Genomic DNA, 21161 nt, shown 5'->3' with positions numbered 1-21161 from the left:
GCGCTGCTGAGGTGAACCAGGCAGCCCACGAGTGACGAGCACACAAATATCTTGCCAATGCAGCTCGAGGAGGCAGGGCTGCCACACACCACGCATGCACCAATATCAGGTGACAGCTGGTGTGTTTGGGCATTCGTGCCTCCAGCCTCCCGCTGTAATTTGTAGGGAAAAAAAAACAACTTTGTCCCGTCCCTGCTGACAGCTGAATAACCAGCTCGCAACATTCTTCAAAAATTAACAACCGGCTCCAGCACACCACTGGATTTATCTGATATTTGTTTGGACAGTTTTTCTGACCAGTGATGTAGGTGCTGCAATCTGCATTTCATAGTACTGTCAGTTTTTTCATGAGGTCCTTTTTTCTCCACAGCTTTTTTTTTTTAATAAAGCCTCCTGGTTTCTTTTAAGGAAGTGGATTTCCATACAAAGAGTGTTACTGCTTATCTATGAGCTGACAATTTTAACGTTCTGATTTCAAATACCCAAATACTGACGGGATAAATGTCACATCAGGGATTGCTTGGGAGGTAAAATTCCTAGATGCAATAAATGACTGCTTCTAAGAACAACTGGTCCAAGGACTGGCAAGAGGGGACACTATTTTAGATCTAGTCCTTAGTGGAATGCAGGGCTTTAGATTGTAAGCTCATTTGAGCAGGGACCGTCCTTCTTTGTTTATTTTTATTTTGTACAGCGCTGCGTAACCCTAGTAGCGCTCTAGAAATGTTAAGTAGTAGTAGTATGGAAAGTAATGGTGTTGGGTTCACAGGAAACAGTGATCATAACATGATCAAATTTGAGCTAATATTGGGAATGAAGTCACCAAGGAAATCTACTATATCAGCATTTAATGTTTGAAAGGGCAACTATGATAAAATAAGGAAAATGGTTAAAAAGAAAATAAAAGGATCAGCCATAAAGGTTAGAACTTTAAATCAGGTATAAACACTGTTTAAAAATACCATTTTGGAAGCCCAAATCAGATGTATTCCACGTATTAATAAAGATGGAAAGAAGAGCAAATAACAGCCAGCTTGGCTAAAAGGTGAAGTGAAAGAGGCTATTAGAACAAAAAAAAAATCTTTCAAAAAAAATGGAAATGAAGAAAACACAAAGCAACGTAAGAACCGGTGAGTTAGATGCAAAGCATTGATAAAAAAGGCTACAAGAATATAAAGAGAAACTTTCCACAAAAGCAAAAACTACTACTACTACAAATCATTTCTATAGTGCTACCAGTCATACGCAGCGCTTCACAACTGAACATGAAGAAGAGACAGTCCCTGCTCAAGAGAGCTTACAATCTAATTCAGGACAGACAGACAGGGCAAATAAGGGATAAGGGTAGGACAGATAGGGCTAAAGGACTATTGAAGAGAGGAAGACAAGATAAAGGTTACGAACAAGTGAAAAGTTAGGAGTCAAAAGCAACATCAAACAGGTGGGTCTTTAGCCCGGATTTGAAGGCGGCCAGAGATGGAGCTTGATGTAGCGGCTCAGGAAGTCTATTCCAGGCAAAATAAAAGGAACGGAGTCTGGAGATAGCAGTGGAGGAGAAGGGTGCAGTTAAGGACAGATTTACCTAGTGAATGGAGTTCCTGGGAAGGAGTGTAGGAAGAGATGAGGGTGGAGAGGTAGTGAGGGGCTGCAGAGTGAATGCACCACTTATAGATCAATAAGAGGAGCTTGAATTGTGTACGGAAACGGATAGGGAGCCAGTGAAGTGACTTCAGGAGAGGGCTGATATGAGCATAGTGACTTTGGCGGAATATTAGTCGTGCAGCAGAATTTTGAACAGATTGAAGAGGAGAGAGATGGCTGAGTGGAAGACCTGTGAGAAGCAAGTTGCAGTAGTCTAAGCGAGAGGTGATGAGAGTGTGGATGAGGGTTCTGGTAGCGTGCTCAGAAAGGAAAGGGCGAATTTTGGCGATATTATAGAGGAAGAAACGACAGGTTTTAGCAATCTGCTGAATATGTGCAGAGAAGGAGAGGGAGGAGTCGAAGATGACCCCAAGGTTACGAGCGGATGAGACAGGAAGAATGAGCGTGTTGTCCACAGAAACAGAGAATGGGGGAAGGGGAGAGGTTGGTTTAGGTGTGAAGATAAGGAGCTCAGTTTTGGACATATTAAGTTTCATGTGGCAGTGAGACATCCAGGCAGCAATGTCAGACAGGCAGGCAGATACCTTGGCCTGGATTTCTGCCGAGATTTCTGGTATGGAGAGATAGATCTGGGAGTCATCAGTGTAAGATGATACTGAAAACCGTGGGATGAAATCAGACCACCAAGGGAGGAAGTATAGATGGAGAAAAGGAGAGGTCCTAGGACAGATCCTTGAGGTACACCCAACTGACAGCGGGATAGAGTAATAACTCATAGTAATAACTTTTTCAAGTACATCAGAAAGCCTTTGAGAGAATTTGTGGGACCGTCAAATCATCAAGGAGCAAAAGGGGCACTCAGGGAAGACAAGGCCATAGTGGAGAGACTGAATAAATTCTTTGCTTCAGCTTTTACTGAAGAAGACGTAAGAGATCTACCTGTACCAGAAATGGTTTTAAAGGGTGATGATGTGGAGCAACTGAAAGAAATCTTGGGGAACCTGGAAGATGTAGTGAGGCAAATCGACAAATTAAAGAGTAATAAATGTTAGGTAATATTAGGAAAGGAATGGAAAACAAAAATGAGGATGTTATAATGCCTTTGTATCGCTCCATGGTGTGACTGCACCTCAAATATTGTGTTCAATTCTGGTCTCCGCATCTCAAAAATGATATAGTGGAATTAGAAAAGGTGCCGAGAAGGGCGACGAAAATGATAAACGCGATGGGACGACTTACCTATGAGGCAAGACTAAAGCGGCTAGGGCTCTTGAGCTTGGAGAAAAGGTAGCTGAGGGGAGACATGATAGAGGTCTATAAAATAATGAGTGCAGTTGAAAGGGTAGATGTGAAGCGTCTGTTTACGCTTTCCAAAAATACTAGGACTAGGGGGCATGCGATGAAGCTACAATGTAGTAAATTTAAAACAAATCGGAGAAACTTTTTCTTCACTCAACGTGTAATTAAACTCTGGAATTCATTGCCAGAGAATGTGGTAAAGGCAGTTAGCTTAGTGGAGTTTAAAAAAAGGTTTGGACGGCTTCCTAAAGGAAAAGTCCATAGACCGTTATTAAATGGACTTGGGGAAAATCCACTATTTCTGGGATAAGAAGTATAAAATGTTTTGTACTTTTTTGGGATCTTGCAAGGTATTTGTGACCTGGATTGGCAACTGTTGGAAACAGGATGCTGGGCTTGATGGACCTTTGGTCTTTCCCCGTATGGCAATACTTATGTACTTATGTACCTGGACTGGATGGTATGCACCCCAGGGTACTGAAAGAATTCAAACATGAAATTGCTGATCTGCTGTTAGCGATTTGTAACGTTTCATTAAAATCATCCATAGTACCTGAAGATTGGAGGGTGGCCAATGTAATTCCAATTTTTAAAAAGGGTTCCAGGGGTGACCTAGGAAATTATAGACGTGTAAGCCTGAGGTCAGTGCCGGCAAAATAGTGGAAGCTATTATAAAGAATAAAATTACTAAATACAGACAAACATTGCCTAATAGGACAGAGTCATAATGGATTCAGTCAAGGGAAGTCTTGCCTCACCAATATGCTTTATTTCTTTGAAGGCGTGAATAAACACATGGATAAAGGTGAGCTGGTTGATACAGTGTATCTAGGTTTTCAGAAAGCTTTTGACAAAGTTCTTCTTGAGAGACTCGCAAGAAAATGAAAACGCCATGGGATAGGAGGCAATCTTCTTTTGTGGATCAGCAACTGGTTAATGGATAGAAAACAGATAGGCTTAAATGGCCATTTTTCTCAGTGGAGGTGGATGAATAGTGGAGGAGGATGAATAGTGGAGTGCTGAAGGGATCTGTGCGGTGCTATTTTAAAATATTTAGTAAACCACAAATCACTGTCAAATCACACCACTAAACTCATGTCCAGTATTTTCATAGACCAGAGATACTTATTATTTTAATATTAGGAAGGAAAAAGCCTCAGATATATACAGGTATACATTTTTCAAAGACCTGTATATATATATCTGAGGTTTTTTCCTTCCTAATATTTACAAGTTTGGCAGTCCGTTGTATTACATGTTGCAAGAAGGAATTGTATTATCTACTGGCAGTTTGTCAAGCCAAGCACAGTTCTGGACACTGAATGAACTTTGTGTTGTAAGAATTATCATTATGCAGTAACATGCGAACAACATCAGTTCAAGCATTGAAGCTTTGGTGACGGATATGCAGTAGGGTTTTCTCTACAATTTCTTGAGTTAAGATTCTATGTTGAACTGATGGTTATGGTTCTGCAGCTAAATATCCAGATGTTGGAGTACTAATTTTCCTGAGCTGTGTGTTGAGTGATAGTGTGTGAATGCATTGCAAATGATATGTGAGAACAGTGGGGAGGGTATTGGGTTTTATAAAGGGACTTGTATTTCGTATTGGAGCACTTTAATAGTGTAATAAAGTTTTTTTGAATAGCATTTTAAGAGTGAATAGTGGTTACTTTAAGTGTAGCAGTAATGAATATGTATCAGATATATTCAGGGTCAAACTAACAACCCATGGGGCCCTTGGCAAACTTTTGTGGATAACCTTCTATCTCCAGTTCAATAGTGCAGTTTATGTTGCTTCCCTAGGTAAAAAAAAAAAAAAAGCATAAATGTGTGGTGCTGTCATCAGTCCATGCCACTGTTGGCTCTGCTGGACCTCAGAAACAGGAAGTCTGAATGGGTGTGACCAGCAGAGCCAACAGTAGCGTGGAATGATGGCGGCTCCATGACACTTTTTGTCCCTTGGAAGCAGCTGCACTGGGGGAGAAGAAGGGAGATGATGGACTGGAGTGGGCTTCTTGATAAGATGGGACTTGGGCAGCTGTCCCTTTTGGCTACTGGTAAAATCAGCACTAGATATATATTTGCATTCGATGGAAGTGGTGCATGCACGTATCTTAATATTTATTAGGGATAGGTTGAAAATCTGCAGCGTTTGACACCTTTGGTCTACATCCTGTGCGACTTTGTAGTTTTAATTAGAACAGAAATATCGCCTGCAGTGGTTCCAAAACCTGATCCTGGAGGCAGCCCAGCCAGTCAGGTTTTTGGGACAACCGCAGTGAATATTCATGAGAGGTTTGCACGCAGTGGAGGCAGTGCATGCAAATCTCTCTCATGAATATTCATTGTGGATATCTCAAAACCTGACTGGCTGGGGTGCCTCCAGGACCAGGTTTGGGAACCACTGTCCTGGATGCACAGGCAAATGTATGACTAATTCAAGTTGGCACTAGCTTCCAACTTTCAAAATAATCTTGGCAGTAGCAAGAAACACACAAATCGAACTTACTTGAAGGCTTTCTACTACAGGCACAGGTGTTACTGGAGCATGAACAGGTCCCATCCCTTCGTAAAATGTGTATTCTGCTTTATCGGTGCTAATGATTGTCCAAGAGGCTCCATCATTAATCATTTCCTTATTTGGTTCCTTTGGGCATGGAGTGGCCTTAAAGAGATAATTAACATTTTTTTTAGTACTTTATACCACAGCAATACATGATACATCAATAAACTCACTGCCAATACTAATACAGCATTAATTAAGCACAAAGAACAGTGTAACTGAATTGACCATATTTGTACAACCTAAAGCCAGTGCTACAGCCTCCACATTAAGTGCTGGTGTACAATTAACCCATCAGCGGGCTCTTATCCGATGCGCTGAACAGATAAATCATGCATCTCACAGAGTCTTTATCCTTAGCCCCTCATGTAGTCAACACCCATGCAATCACTCAATACCACACACCCACCTACCCACCCATTCCCTTCCCCCTAAATCTTCGATAGGGTCTCTAATCTTCCATAGGGAAGCATATCTAGTGGATGTCAATCCTCATCCCCCAAAACTTGACACATTTTGGCTAAATTTACAAAACAAAAAACAACTGCATTTAAATAGCCAGTTGCATATAGGGCTGAATTCTATAAAATATTAATGCAAGACATAGGAGGTCCCTTAACTAAAGCCTTTAATAGATCAGTTGAATCAGGGGAACTTCCACAGTCTTTGCGACTTGCGGATATAGTGGTATTTCCAAAACCTGAGAGAGATCCAACTATACCAGACTCATACAGACCAATTTCACTGATTAGTTATGAAGCTAAGCTGCTAGCAAAAATTCTGGCCTCGAGATTGGCAAAAGTGCTTCCCAGCATAGTTGCAACTCCTCAGGTGGGATTTATACAAGGGAGACAGAGTGGGAAAAATATTAGACTGATATTGGCATCAATAGAGAATGTGTGCAGAGGGGGTAGAGATTCCCTATTGATCAGCTTCGACGCCGAAAAGGCGTTTGATCGAGTAGAGTGGGAGTTCCTGTTTGCTTCATTAAGAGCGTACGGATTTGAAGGCTTCTTTACACAAGCAATCTCTATATTATATAAGAACCCTATGGCGAGAGTGCAGGTTAATGGAGCGTACTCTCGAAATTTTGTAATTAATAGAGGTACCAGACAGGGATGCCCTCTGTCCCCTTTACTGTTTGCTATTACGCTAGACCCGTTGGTCAGGGAAATCATAGATAACCCTGAGATTGAAGGTATAAATTTGGGAACCAGAGAATTTAAGATCTCGGCGTTTGCCGATGACATTTTGGTTCATCTAGCTAGACCGGAGAGCTCGCTACCGGTGTTGATGGAGGTTTTTGAAGAATATGGGGCCTTTTCGGGATTTAAATTGAATTTCCAAAAGTCAGAGGGATTGCCCACAACTAATCAGGTAAGGGAGAAATGGAAGGGTAGGTTCCCACTGAGATGGGCGAACAAGGAATTTAAATACCTAGGCATAACTCTAACAAGTGATCCGAGTAGATTATATAGACAGAATATTGATAAGTTATTGCAATATACGCGCCACAAACTAGCAATATGGGAGGGACTACCCTTAACTTTAAGTGGGCGAGTGGGTTTATTTACGATGATACTTTTTCCAAAATGGCTCTATGTATTAAGACAGTTGCCACTAGTTTTACAGACTAAAGATATAAAGAAGATTCGAGGCATGTTGACTAGGTTCTGTTGGAGTGGGAAAAAGGCTAAAGTTAAATTGGAATATCTCTATGGGAAAAGAACAGAGGGAGGCCTGGGGTTGCCTGACATTAAACAATATAATTGGGCCTGTTTAGCTAGACACTTAGCAGATTGGATTATGGAAACAGAAGAGCATACGGCATGGAATATTGAGTGTGCATTGTTTAGACCATATCACCCCTATTATATGATGCACGTTGAGAGCAAAATGTTACCAAAGGAATGGAAACATCATATTTTATTGCACCCAATGAGATGTATATGGCAGTACATATTGAGGAGATTAAATAAGAACCCACGATGTACGGACCTCCTCCCACTAGTAGGAAATGGAGCATTCGAACCAGGGAATGCTTACCCGAAATTTATTAAGTGGGCACAGGAGGGAGTGGTATTAGTGGCAGATGTTATGCAAGATACGGGAAAGATTATATCAAGGGAGGCTTTAGAGGACTTGGTGGGAGTAGAGAACGTGACATGGTATGCTTACTGCCAGATCCACAGCTATATTGAGAAATTACTTAGAGAAAAATGTGATAGAGGGATGTATGAGTTGCTGGTGAATTTGTTTTTGCCTCAGGGAAGAGAACAGACTACGGTGTTCACACTGTATAAACAGCTAAGCTTGATTGCTAAGCATCGTAGTTATGAAGCAGTGGCAAGACGATGGTCTGAGGATTTACAGGTAGAGATCAGCAGTGGAGATATAGTCCAATCACTAAAGGAGATAGTGCATAAAGTGGCTAGTGCCAGATATAGGGAGATACAATTTAGAATCATTATGAGAGCGTATTTTTCTCCCATACAGGCTTATTACGCAGGTAGATTGCAAGAAACACATTGCAGTAAATGTAATTTTCAGAGAGCAACACTGTATCACATGTTCTGGGGATGTCTGGTTATACAAAAATTTTGGGGTCCAGTGCTGGAATATTGTGAGGCCTTGCTGCACAGGAAGCTTCGGTTAGAGACTAAAACTGTTGTGCTTGGACTAAGGGGACGAGGGTCAATAATGCGACATAAAGAAAGTCTATTTATCTATAAGGTACTAATTGTTGGGAAGCAATGTATATTACAACATTGGACACAAGATATAGGACCATCCTTCTGGCAATGGAGGAGCTCGCTTCACTCCCTGGTGCGAATGGAAGCACGTGCTATGTCCAGTAGCCCTAGAAATAGACGACGGTTTTGGGAAGTCTGGGAACCATATGTACAGGCTCTATCAAGCAGAGCTCGTAGTTTATTGGTGAATACACTCACGGGAAAGGAAGGGAAGGAAAGTTAATGATATATATGTTTATTGATTAATGGTGATATGAGAATTATACGGTTCAGGTATAGGGGGGAAGGGAGGTGGGGGGAAGGGGAAGGGTACCTTTAAAACTTTTGATGACACTTTAGATATGATTATGTTAAGAAACAAAACGGACAAAGACTTGGATTAAGTAAATGTTTATTGACTATATTTGTTATTGACTGTGACATCAATAAAACAGTTTAAACATAAATAGCCAGTTGCAGCTCCTTTGCCTGACCACTGAAACCCTCCTGTTGATCTAAAGTTAACATTGGCAACCCAAAATCTTCTAAATAGTCTACAAGTAATGGACCAGTATTAGTGGGCAGAGCCACATAAATTTGCTGAAAATGAGAACAGAATTGCTGAGCAATCTCATGAGGTGTATGCAACACCAGAAAATCTGCAGTAATCAGGCTAGAAACATACCAAGACCCCTGGCATTGCTTAGTGACCTGAGTCAAGAGCCACCCTGGGTGACTGCCAAAACAGTGACATTTATGGAAAAGCTGTATCTCTCGGGTCCGCTCTTGAATTATGGAATTTAAGGCTGCCTGTGTGGCTAAAAAGGCCTCATGGGCTGCTAGTGTGGCTTGTCCAAAATATACCCGCTTTGAAATCATCATTTTTTTCTCAAGATGTAGCATGCCTTGAACAATTTTACAAAAGCAATAATATCCCCCCTGAGGACTGTCTTAGCAGTGTCCCAAATCTATACAAGACCATGAGCCATGTGTCCGGGACAGATTTGTATAATCCCTTTCACCATGTGCAGTAATCTCCAAGGGTCTACTAAATTCAGTGTGTTACACAAATAATGTACTCCTTTAACTTCACTACGTTCTTCATGGTAAGCATGCCCTCCAGAACGGTCTAGGTCTGAATCCAAGACACAATTCAAAGAGCCTGCTAAAAAGAGAGGCGCTGAAAGATCTAGAGAACCCAATCATACCGATTCAAAAAAAGGGGTGGTCATACTCATTAGGAGCATACACCACTAGCAGGTAAAATTTCATACCTTTATATATTAACTGTAATAAGAGGTAATGCTCCAAGGGAATCTGTACCAACCTCCCTTACTTCACAGGGTAGATTTCTGCAAACTAGGATAGCCATTCCTCCTTTTTTGTGAACTGCAGAGGAGTAGTACACCGCACCTACCCATCCTTTCCTCAAATTAAGATGTTCAGAATCAGACAATTTAGTTTCTTGGAGACAGGCAATATCAACATGATGGAGCTTCAATAATGAGAGAATTTTGGTTCATTTCACAGGTGAGGAGATCCCCAAGACATTCCAAGACAGTACACTCAGATAGCTATCACCCAGGAAAGGAACACAACGAGTCCAAAGGTGGAGAGAAATACATTATTCAGAGCTGTACCAGCATCCCAGCCACCACTAGGACTGCTATCATGTCCTCCATTAACAAATATATTTTAGCTACAATAGTCATCTGTGTTGCATAAAGTTGAAGTAGGAACCTACAGACAAATACAGTCCAAATAACAAAAAAGTGTCCAAATAAGAAAATGGTCCCTCCAAACCTTCCATCTCAACCCACCCACATACCATCCTCTCCTCTTCCCTACCCTCTAGTTTCCCTTCTTCTACCCACTCAAATCCCTTCCATCCCAAGCTGCCCATAGCACCCTGGTAAAACCAAGTGGCCTATGGCAAGTCACGTCATGATGCTACTGGGGCACCCCATCCTCATCCCTCAAATAAAGATTTGTAGACAAATAAGCAAAAAAAAAAAAGCATATCTATTGAGAATCTCACGGGTATCCTTTTGCAGATAATTAAGGAGCACCTGAAATAGGCCATCGCCTCCATCTGTAGCTTCTGAGGTGCCCACAGAAGTATTAATCCAGTCTTGAGCCTCTTTTACTATGTTAAAAGACATCCAATGCCCGTCCACATTCACCTTCAGCTGAGCTGGGTACAAGAGCATGAACCTAATCTTGCGTTCTGACAACTGTGTGCACAAAGGTGTAAAAGCTTGCCTCCTTTCTGTGATTGCAACTGATTAAACCTGGGAAATCCATATGACACAATTGACATATTTTACCATATCCCGTTGCTGTTTATAGAGACGTAGCAACTGTTTTTTGGGTGTAATTGTGAAATTTAGCAATAATAGGCCGCGGGCAAACCACTCCCTCCTGATGCAGGCCCAGGCGGTGTGTATGCTCCAAATGAAAAGGCCTTGCACCCTACAGAACTGGAAACTGGGCCACCAGCCAATCTTTCAACATGGTCAGCAGGCGATTCGGGGAATCCAATAAAGCAGAGGTTATTTCTCCGTGACTGATTTTCCAAGTTGCTGGTCTTCGCTGCATGCTCTTTCACCTGTACCATAAGGGCGTGCAAGTCATGTTGACAGTTCTGCACGACATCCTCTAGGTCTGACACTCTCACTTCCAGCTCTCCCATTCGCTGGGACAAATCTGACAGCAGTTGCTATACAGAGGTAAGTTGTTCTGACAATTGTGCCAAATGGGGATCCAATGCTCCAACTACTGCAGATGTAATATCATCCTGTAGGGCTATGGAGGCCGGCCCTGGTGAAGTAGGGGAGGATTCCACCATTTTGCCATCCATAGCCTTAGGCCGCACCTCCATTTCATTTACGTCCTTTACTCGACATTTGCTCAGTGTCCTTCACCACAAACTTGTCTATATAAACTTCCAAAAACTTAAGACAGTGTTCCCAAGGAGAAATAAGTAGCTGAGATGTGGATTAAGGCAGAGCAGAGCCACTCCAAACTCAAACGTCCGTCTTGGCTCACAGCATCACAAGATTCTCCGTAACCCATTCCTTTAAGATCAACTTCTTAATAAGAGTGCATGCAAGATAAATCTATTTTGTCCAAATGAAACAATTCTGTCCGTTTCCCTGCCTTCATTTGGTTCCTAATCCCCCAACATCAGCAACGTGTATGTGTGGGAATACTTCTACCCAGGATGTTCCTAAGAGCAGCCATTACAAACTCCAGAGATTACAAAGTGCAGTGCATTCTAAAAATGTGTGGTGCAGAGTTCCTCTTTCCTTTTTATATTTTGCATACCTAATTGAATTTATAACACTATAAGTGGAGGATAGCAGTCTACAGTAGAAGCAACTGTTGCTGCCATTTGTGACACTCCGTAAGAGTGAAAATTTGTACTAATGACTTTTGTTGTAACCATTTGCATAATAAATTCTCTCTTTACCCACTGCACACCAACTTAAAAATAAATTTCCTTAGAGCTGAAACACACTAAGAAGCTAAAACCATATATAATAGGAAAACGTAGTCTTTAATACATTTTATAAAACACAAAGTAGGAAATGCTCCAAGCAAGGCCTTTGCCGCATGTTTCATGTTTTTGAGGAAAGCAATGGGAAATGCATCCTGGTGTTCTGTTTCTCACTTGCTTCTTGTTTGGATTTGGACTGATTGAATAACTGTGATATCAGAATAAACTAGAAACTGAACCTGTCTGAAAGTCTTTAAGTGCAATAATTACTAGAAGCCAGGTCTAGCTACAACTGGATTGGTGCATGAGGTTGGTGATGGTGGGGTACTTGTCTGGAAAGGCTATGGAGATGCAAGAGGATTAATATTTTGCGCAACAGCTACACGAGAATTGGTGGTTATATAGATTATTACAAACTTCTGTGTTAGCCCTAGGAAGGGAAAGATGCTAAGGATGAACTAAGCAGTGGATCATAAATGCTCATCAACCCGAGTGGGCAAAAGAAAGAAAATGGCAAAAATCAGTCTTGGATAAGGAGTGATATCTTTCAAGCAATCTACCAGCTGGGACAGATTGGAGAAGTGACCTAGGGCCAGATGCACTAAACTTAACGAGCCTTTAACGAGCAAGTAGTAAACCCTGGCATGCACTAAAGACTTCTTTCTGATGACGGTAGCAGCTAACGAAAACGGAATGCAGATGAGCAAATTGTGTAGAAACCCTATTGTAATGAGATGCACTAACCTTTTTCGATTGCCTTAACGCTGAAAAATCTAACGAGAGGTCTGTATCTCTTGTTAAGTATGCGCAAAAGCCAGACAAATAAAAATGCTTTATTTAGAAAGACAAGTGTAAAACGGAGCAGTGAGAGGAGACAGAGGAGGAGGAAAAATCATGTTTAGCTGCACAGCCACAGCAAGAGAGGGCTCAGCAGTTCCCCTTTCACAGGCTCCCTCCCTCCCTCCGTGTGTGATCGGGATCCAAGAAGAAGGCACAGCTCCCTCCTCCAGGTCTATCTCAGCCAATCACAGCGTGTTTAGCTTGGCTAAGCGTGTTGTGATTGGCTCAGGGACTTCCAGGTCTCAGCTGAGTGAAGCACTGCCAAAAAAGACGTTTTTATTATTGCAGGGGGGAATGACGGCCAAAATGGACGGGTTTTTTTGGATGGGCGTCCATTTTGGCCGTCATCCCCTCCCCCCTCCCCAAGCAATAATAAAAACGTCTTTTTTGGCAGTGCTTCACTCAGCTGAGACCAGGAAGTCTCTGAGCCAATCACAACACGTTCAGCTGAGCTAAACGTGCTGTGATTGGCTCAGAGATGTCCAAACAGACATTTTATTTTGGATGGCCGTCCATTTTGGCTGTCATTCCTCCCCCCCCATGCAATAATATAAACGTCTTTTTTGGCAGTGCTTCACTCAGCTGAGACCTGGAAGTCCCTGAGCCAATCACAACACGTTTAGCCGAGCAAAACGTGCTGTGATTGGCTGAGATAGACCTGGAGGAGGGAGCTGTGCCTTCTTCTTGGATCCCAATCACACACGGAGGGAGGGAGCCTGTGACAGGGGAACTGCTGAGCCCTCTGTTGTTGTGGCTATGCAGCTTTTCAGATAGACCTGGAGGAGGGGAGATAGACCTGGAGGAGGGAGCTGTGCCTTCTTCTTGGATCCCAATCACACACAGAGGGAGGGAGCCTGTGAAAGGGGAACTGCTGAGCCCTCTCTTGCTGTGGCTGTACAGTTTTTCAGTCTGAGGTACAGGCTTTTAAAGTTTTGTTTTTTAAAGTGAAGCACGTCCATAAAGGACGTTCTTGGCATGCACAGAGCAGCCAGAATAACGCTTGGCTGCTCTGCGCATGCTCCACGAGCGACTGTTTACCGATGGAATACAGAATGCAAGTGAGCTACAAGCAGCTCATTTGCATTCCTATTCCTTGATGCATGCCCTTCCCTTACCGATTTGTTAAGGGAATCGGTAAGGGAAGGGCTCTAACAATTTTTTTAGTGCATCTTCCCCCTAGTCTTTACAGTAACATGCAAAGAACCAGGAAAGCTAAAGCTCAAATCTACCTTCTTTCACTGACACTCTTTTTGAAATTTCGGCAAGCTGCTTAACCTTGCATTGCCTCAGTTACAAACTTCAGACAACAAGCCCTTTTGGACAAGAAAATACCTACTGTACCTGTATGTAACTCACTTTGAGCTCAGATTTGGAAAGGCATGTTATCAAATCTAAAATTCAAATCCAAATCCTTGGCAGCATGAACAAAAATAAATGGATGGAGCAATAGGTCTTTTTTTGCCATCATCTACTATGCTACTGATTATTTCCTAACATCTACAAAAAGCGCTTTCTATATTATTGCTTGCTTTTTTTTTTTTTTTTTTAAGTTTTTTCTTCCCTTGGAGTATGTACAGTACCTCTCTTCTGTGTATAACACTGCCAAACAAATCTAAATAGACTCCCACTCCCCCCTTGTTTTACCTCTCAAAACGCAGCACTCATTTACCTATATAAAATCTCAGTTTTTCATCATTCACACTTCTGGCTCATGTTTTAACTAAATGTCACCAGAAAGTTGAGAAACCCTGTTACACTTCTCTCTGGATTACTGGCAACAAGAAGTATGAATTAGAAAATGACAAAGGGAAGGGGACCGGGGCAGAGCTCACAAGGACAGGAGCAGAGAGAGAAGATACTTACCTATAGCAGGTATTCTCTGAGGACAGCAGACTTCATATTCTCACACATGGGTAGAAGCCGATCCGTATTGTCTGGTCTGGCATTTATGCCAAAGTAAAAAAAAAACAACAACAGAGCTTTGTGAAGCGCTAGTGGCTGCACTGCATATGCACGAGTGCCTTTCCACCTGCCATGAGAACGCAGTCCTCTCAGATAAATTTCAAAGCAAAAGAATAAAAATAAAATAATGATGGAGACAACTCCAAGGGGAGGTGGGAGGGATTGTGAGAATATGAAGACTGATGTCTTCAGAGAATACCTGCTACAGGTAAGTATCTTCGATTTCTCCGAGGACAAGCAGGCTTGCGTATTCTCACACACGGTGAATCCCTAGCATCCAGGCTCACCCAAAACAACAAACATTGGCCAACTGGGCCTTGCAAAGGCAAGGACATTACAAATATTAACTTGAAACTATATACAATCTGAATGAGAGTGCAGCCTGGAACAGAATAAGACGGGCCTACGTGGAGCTGGATTCTAGACCCCAAACAGATTCTGCAACACTGACTGCCCAAACTGACTGTTGCGTCAGGTATCCTGCTCAAAGCAGTAGTGAGATGTGAATGTGTGGAATGAAAACCATGTTGCAGCCTTGTAAATTTCTTCAATGAAGACTGACCTCAAGTGGGCCATGGCTCTGACATTATGAGGCGTGACATGACCCTCCAAGGCCAGGCCAGCCCAGCCTGAGCATAAGTGAAGGAAATGCAATCTGCCAGACAAACTGAGATGGTGCGTTTCCCGATGTCGACCCCCATCCTGTTGGGATCAAAAGAAACAAAAAGCTGGATGGACTGTCTGTTGAGCCTTACCAGCTCCATGTAGTAGGCCAATGCTCTCTGAGTCCAAGGTGTGTAAGCTGCTTTCGCCAGGATGGGCATGATGTCAGTGAAAAATTGTAGGCAAGGCAATCGACTGGTTGAGATGAAACTCAGACACCACCTTTGGCACGAACTTAGGGTGTGTGCAGAGGACTACTCTGTTGTGATGAAACTTAGTATAAGGTGCATCCACCACAAAGGCCTGAAGCAACAGAAACCAAGAAAATGACCTTCCAGGCCAAGTACTTCAGATGGCAGGAACTTGTAGGCTCAAAAGGAGCTTTCATCAGCTGGGTGAGAACGACATTGAGATTCCATGACACTGGTGGAGCTTAGACAGGGGGCTTTGACAAAAGCAAACCTCTAGTGAAATGAACAACTAAAGGCTGTCCAGAGATAGGCTTGCCTTCTACATGTCAATGATAAACACTAATTGCACTAAGGTGACCCTTACGGAGTTGGTCTTGAGACCAGACTCTGACAAGTATAAAAGATACGCAAGCAGGGTCTGTGTAGGACAAGTAAGATGATCTAGGACCCTGCTCTCACAGCAGATGGCAAAACTCCTCCATTTAAAAGAGTAACACCTCTTAGTGGAATCTTTCCTGGAAGCCAGCAAGACTCGGGAGACATCTTCCAAAAGACTTAAGGAAGCGAACTGTAAGCTCTCAACATCCAAGCTGTGAGAGCCAGAGATTGGACGTTGGCATGTAGAAGTGACCCCTCATTCTGTGTGATGAGGGTCAGAAAACACTCTAATCTTCATGGCTCTTCAGAGGATAATTCCAAAAGAGGGAACCAAATCTGTCTCAGCCAGTACGGTGCGATCAGAAACATGGTTCTGCGGTCTTGCTCGAGTTTCAACGAAGTTTTTCCCACTAGAGGTATCGGAGAATAAGCATACAGGAGACCTGTTCTTAAATTGAGAAGGAAGGCATCTGATGCTAGTCTGTTGTGGGCCTGAAACCTGGAACAGAACTGAGGGACCTTGTGGTTGATCTGAGTGGCAAAAAGATCCAATGAGGGGGTGCCCAATGCTCGGAAGATCTTGCGGGCCATGCCCATGAGGAGAGACCACTCGTGTGGTTGCATTATCCTCCTCAGCCTGTCGGCCAATGTGTTGTTTGCGCTTGCCAGATAAGTGGCTCGAAGGAACGTACCATGGTGGCGAGCCCAATGCCACATCGGGACAAATTCCTGACAAAGACGGCATGATCCAACCCCCCTCCCCCCCCCCCGTTGAAGTAATACATTGCAACCTGATTGTCTATTTGAACAAGAACAATTTGATGGGACAGCTGATCTCTGAAAGCCTTTAGAGCGTTCCAGACCGCTCGAAGCTCCAGGAGTTTGATCTGAAGATTCATTTCCTGGAGGGACCAAGTTCCTTGAGTGTGAAGCCCACCTACATGAGCTCCCCATCCCAGGAGAGAGGCATCCATCGTCAGCACTTTTTGAGGAATTTGGAATGGAAGTCCCAGAGTCAAATTGGATTGAATGGTCCACCACTGAAGAGAGCGAACCACCTCTGGGGACACTTGGATGACATCCTCCAGACTCCCCATGGCTTGATACTACTGAGAAGCCAGGGTCCATTGAGCCAGTCTCATGTGAAGACGTGTCATGGGTGTAACGTACACTGGAAGCCATGTGGCCCAGCAATCTCTACACCTGCTGAGCTGTGACATGCTGAGCTCAAACCTTGAATGCCAGCAAGACAAGATGGTGTGCTCTGACTTCTGGGAGGTAAGCTCAAACCTTCTGTGTGTCGAGCAGGGCTCCTATGAACTCCAATTGCTGGACAGGGTGAAGATGGGATGTGGGGTAGTTTAAAACGAACCCTAGCAGCTCTAGCACCAAATAGTTATCCGAACGGACTCCCGAGCATTGTCCTCTGAGGTGCTCTTCACCAGCCAATCATTGAAATATGGAAATACGATACTGCAACTAACACTAAACACTTGGTGAAGACCCTGGGAGCTGCAATGAGACAAAGGGGAACACACGGTGCTGAAAGTGATGTTTCCCAGTCAAAATCGGAGATACTGCCGATGGGCTGGCAGTATTGGGATATGAGCATATGTGCCCTTTAAGTCCAGAGAGCATAACCAATCGTTTTTCTGAATCACTGGGAGAAGGACGCCCAGGAAATTCATCCTGAATTTCTCTCGGACTAGAAATTTGTTCAGGGCCCTAAAGTCTAGGATAGGACGCATCCCCCTTGTCTTCTTTTGCACAATGAAGTACCTGGAATAGAATCCCTGCCCTTCTTTTCCTGGTGGAATGGGTTCGACCACATGGGAGTTCAGAAGGGCGGAAAGTTCCTCTGCAAGTACCTGCCTCTGAATGAATGAGCTCTCGGTGGGCAATATGGAGGTCTGGAATGCCACTTCAGGGTGTATCCGAGACAAAGAACCCACTAGTCAGAGGTTATGTGAGGCCACATTTGGTGAAAGAATTTCAACCTCTCCCGACTGGCAAGTCATCCAGAACAGACACTTGTACTGCGGCTATGCTCTGCTGGAGCCAGTCAAAAACTCGTCTCTTGCTTTGACTGGGGAGAAGCAGGGGGCCTTAGGTGCACACTGTTGATGAGAACGAGCAGACTGGGGCTGAGCCTGAGTAGGCCGACAAGCCGAAGGAGTATACCTATGCCTACAGTAGTAGTAGGGGGCACTCCTTGACTTGCCAAAAAACCTCCTACATGAGGAGGTGGATGCAGAAGGTGCCCGGAAGGAGAGAGAAAAGATAGTATCAATGTGTTTCATGATTTGGTCAGGGACCTTCTCAATCTTCTCTTCAAAAAGATTATCCCCCCCCCCCCCCAAGGGACATCCGCCAACCTCTGCTGTACAGAATGTTCCAAGTTAGAAACATGCAGCCATGAGAGTCTGTGCATTGCTATACTTTGAGCAGATATTCTGTATGCCACATCAAAAGTGTAATAAGTGCCCCGGCCAAGACTTTTCAACACACCTTCTGCTGCTTGACTAATTGGTGAAAAGGCTCAACCTGCTCCAGAGGGAGTGTACTGACTAAGTCTGAAAGCTGTTTCACCAAGTTCCACAAGACAATGTTCATGAAGAGCTGGTATGACTGAATATGAGAGATGAGCATAGAGACCTGGTACATCTTTCTTCCAAAAGAATCCAGGGTCCTAGCTTCTGTGCCTGGGGGAGCTGAGGCATAGTACCTAGTACTCCTGGCTCTTTTGAGAGTGAATTACACAATCATGGAATCACGAGGCAACTGAGGCTACACACACCCAGGCTCACCGTGGATCCAATTCTGGGTATCAATCTTCTTGGGGACAAAAGGGTGAGGTGAAGCCCAGTTCCTGACGAGGACTGTCTTGAGTACCTCCTGGACAGGAGCCGTCACAGCCTCCTTAGGAGGGGAGGTATAGTCCAGGACCTCAAGCATCTTGGCCCTGGGCTCATACTCCACTTCTACAGGGAATGGAATAGCATCAGCCATTTGCCTCACAAAAGATGGGAAAGAGAGGCTCTCCAGCAGAGACTGTCTCCTCTCAGGTGGTGGGGAGGGCTCAGAAGGAATCCCATAAGACTTGTCCAAGGAAAAGTATCTGGGAACCTCCTCTGATTCTCATGAGCGCTCCTCCTCAGTGTCAGATAAAATCTCCCTACGAGATGACCGAGACCGCCTCGATGCCGAGGAACCATGTCCTCGAGAACGGCGTTGACAGACAGGGCTCCCACCTCGACACCAGTGAAGTTTCCTCCACAAACGTTGGGGGGGGGGGGGGGGTACTGGCCTGGGCGGCTGTCCATACCGAAGCTGCAAGAAGCGCCGGAGTTGGAGGCCACACCGCAGGTTGAGGGCTAGGTGGGGCCACAGCAGGAGGTATGGCAGGTGCAAGCACCCCGATACCGAAGCACATCGCTGTATGAGGCCATCCAGTAGCTCAGGCTGCAAGGCCCAGATGTGATCATCGAGGGCTGACATTGGGAAAAGCTGGGGCATCGGCTGAGGCACAGGTTGCAAAACAGCTGGGGCCGATATGGAAGTAGGATCTTGGCCACTTGGAGGCAATTGCATTGGCACCTCCTGTATGGAGGGAGAGTGGTCCTTTCGGCATAGACACTTCTCAGGTGCCAAATCCCTTGGCACCCTGGAGCTCCCAGCACCGTGTATCGAGGGTGACTGATGATGCTTCTTGGCCTTCGCACGAAGCACGTCACCCATACTCCTCGGTGCCGACGAGGACGACATCGAATCCTCACGTCACCTTGGGGGTCATGTTCGACAATGGCCGGTCCCAGGGGGCCTGCACAGCAGGAGGCCTCGAGACAGGTGGAGACCCATGCCTCACTGCTCCCAGTGTCTTGAGGTCTCGAAGCAGCCATGCCTACCGATTCTCCCGATGCGACACTCGATGCTGATGCTGACGCCTCTGACCTCGATGCCGAGGAGCAGGACCTGACTCCAAAAATCTTTTCACGTTGAGCCTCCTGGGAAATCTGGGTCTTCTTCTTCATCTGAAGACAGAGAACACAGTTAGCAGGGCTATGGTTGGGCCCAAGACACTGCAGACACCAAGAATGGGTGTACATTCTCGAGATGGTCCGGTTGCACAGAGTACAATGCTTGAAGCCACTGGGAGACTTCGTGGACATGGATGGGAAGACCTCGCCAGCCAAATCAAATGGCTCAATGGTGCTTGAGAAAGGGGCAAAGGCATGAAAAAAGGAGCCCACGTCAAAAATAAAAGAAAACTTAAAACGCAGGCAAAAGTAGACAGAAAATAAAGGGTACTTTTTTTTTTTTTTTAAAGAAACAAACTGAAATATAGAAGAAAAAAGAAAGGCACTAAAAAAAACTCTTAACCGGACGTGAGACCAAAAAGCGCAGCTTCTCTTCACGCGGAAAAAACGAAACTGGGGCAGTTCGGTAAACTGAAGAGTAGCAAATCTCCTGGACCGGATGGTATTCATCCTAGAGTACTGATAGAACTGAAAAACGAGCTTGCGGAGCTACTGCTAGTGATATGCAACTTATCCTTAAAATCGAGCGTGGTACCGGAAGATTGGAGGGTGGCCAATGTAACGCCCATTTTTAAAAAAGGCTCCAGGGGAGATCCGGGAAATTATAGACCGGTGAGTCTGACGTCGGTGCCGGGGAAAATGGTAGAGGCTATTATCAAAAACAAAATTACAGAGCACATCCGAGGACATGGATTACAGAGACCAAGTCAGCATGGCTTTTGTGTGGGGAAATCTTGCCTGACCAATTTACTTCAATTCTTTGAAGGAGTGAACAAACATGTGGACAAAGGGGAGTCGGTTGATATTGTGTATCTGGATTTTCAAAAGGCGTTTGACAAGGTACCTCATGAAAGGCTACAGAGGAAATTGGAGGGTCATGGGATAGGAGGAAATGTCCTATTGTGGATTAAAAACTGGTTGAAGGATAGGAAACAGAGAGTGGGGTTAAATGGGCAGTATTCACAATGGAGAAGGGTAGTTAGTGGGGTTCCTCAGGGGTCCGTGCTAGGACCGCTGCTTTTTAATATATTTATATAAATGATTTAGAGATGGGAGTAACTAGCGAGGTAATTAAATTTGCTGATGACACAAAGTTATTCAAAATCGTTAAATCGCGACAGGATTGTGAAAAATTACAAGAGGACCTTACGAGACTGGGAGACTGGGCGGCTAAATGGCAGATGATGTTTAATGTGAGCAAGTGCAAGGTGATGCATGTGGGAAAAAAGAACCCGAATTATAGCTACGTCACGCAAGGTTCCACGTTAGGAGTTACGGACCAAGAAAGGGATCTGGGTGTCGTCGTCGATAACACACTGAAACCTTCTGCTCAGTGTGCTGCTGCGGCTAAGAAAGCGAATAGAATGTTGGGTATTATCAGGAAAGGTATGG

The 21161-nt window shown here is 44.2% G+C and overlaps 1 protein-coding gene across 3 annotated transcripts in view; it reads right to left on the bottom strand.

Annotated features, from left to right (window-relative positions):
• The window catches only part of RBPJ (recombination signal binding protein for immunoglobulin kappa J region), a 415590-nt gene that overhangs the window by 13585 nt on the left and 380844 nt on the right, over window positions 1-21161 (bottom strand). For all 3 annotated transcript variants that reach the window (XM_030191260.1, XM_030191259.1, XM_030191261.1), the window contains one exon: window positions 5414-5569. In XM_030191260.1, the coding sequence (XP_030047120.1) occupies window positions 5414-5569 (156 nt within the window). The remainder of the gene's footprint in view (window positions 1-5413; window positions 5570-21161) is intronic.

This window comes from Microcaecilia unicolor, chromosome 2, assembly GCF_901765095.1.
Source record: "Microcaecilia unicolor chromosome 2, aMicUni1.1, whole genome shotgun sequence".
NCBI lineage: Eukaryota > Metazoa > Chordata > Amphibia > Gymnophiona > Siphonopidae > Microcaecilia > Microcaecilia unicolor.
The sequence above is the reverse complement of the archived record's forward strand: the minus strand, read 5'-3'. Positions and strand labels throughout refer to the sequence as shown.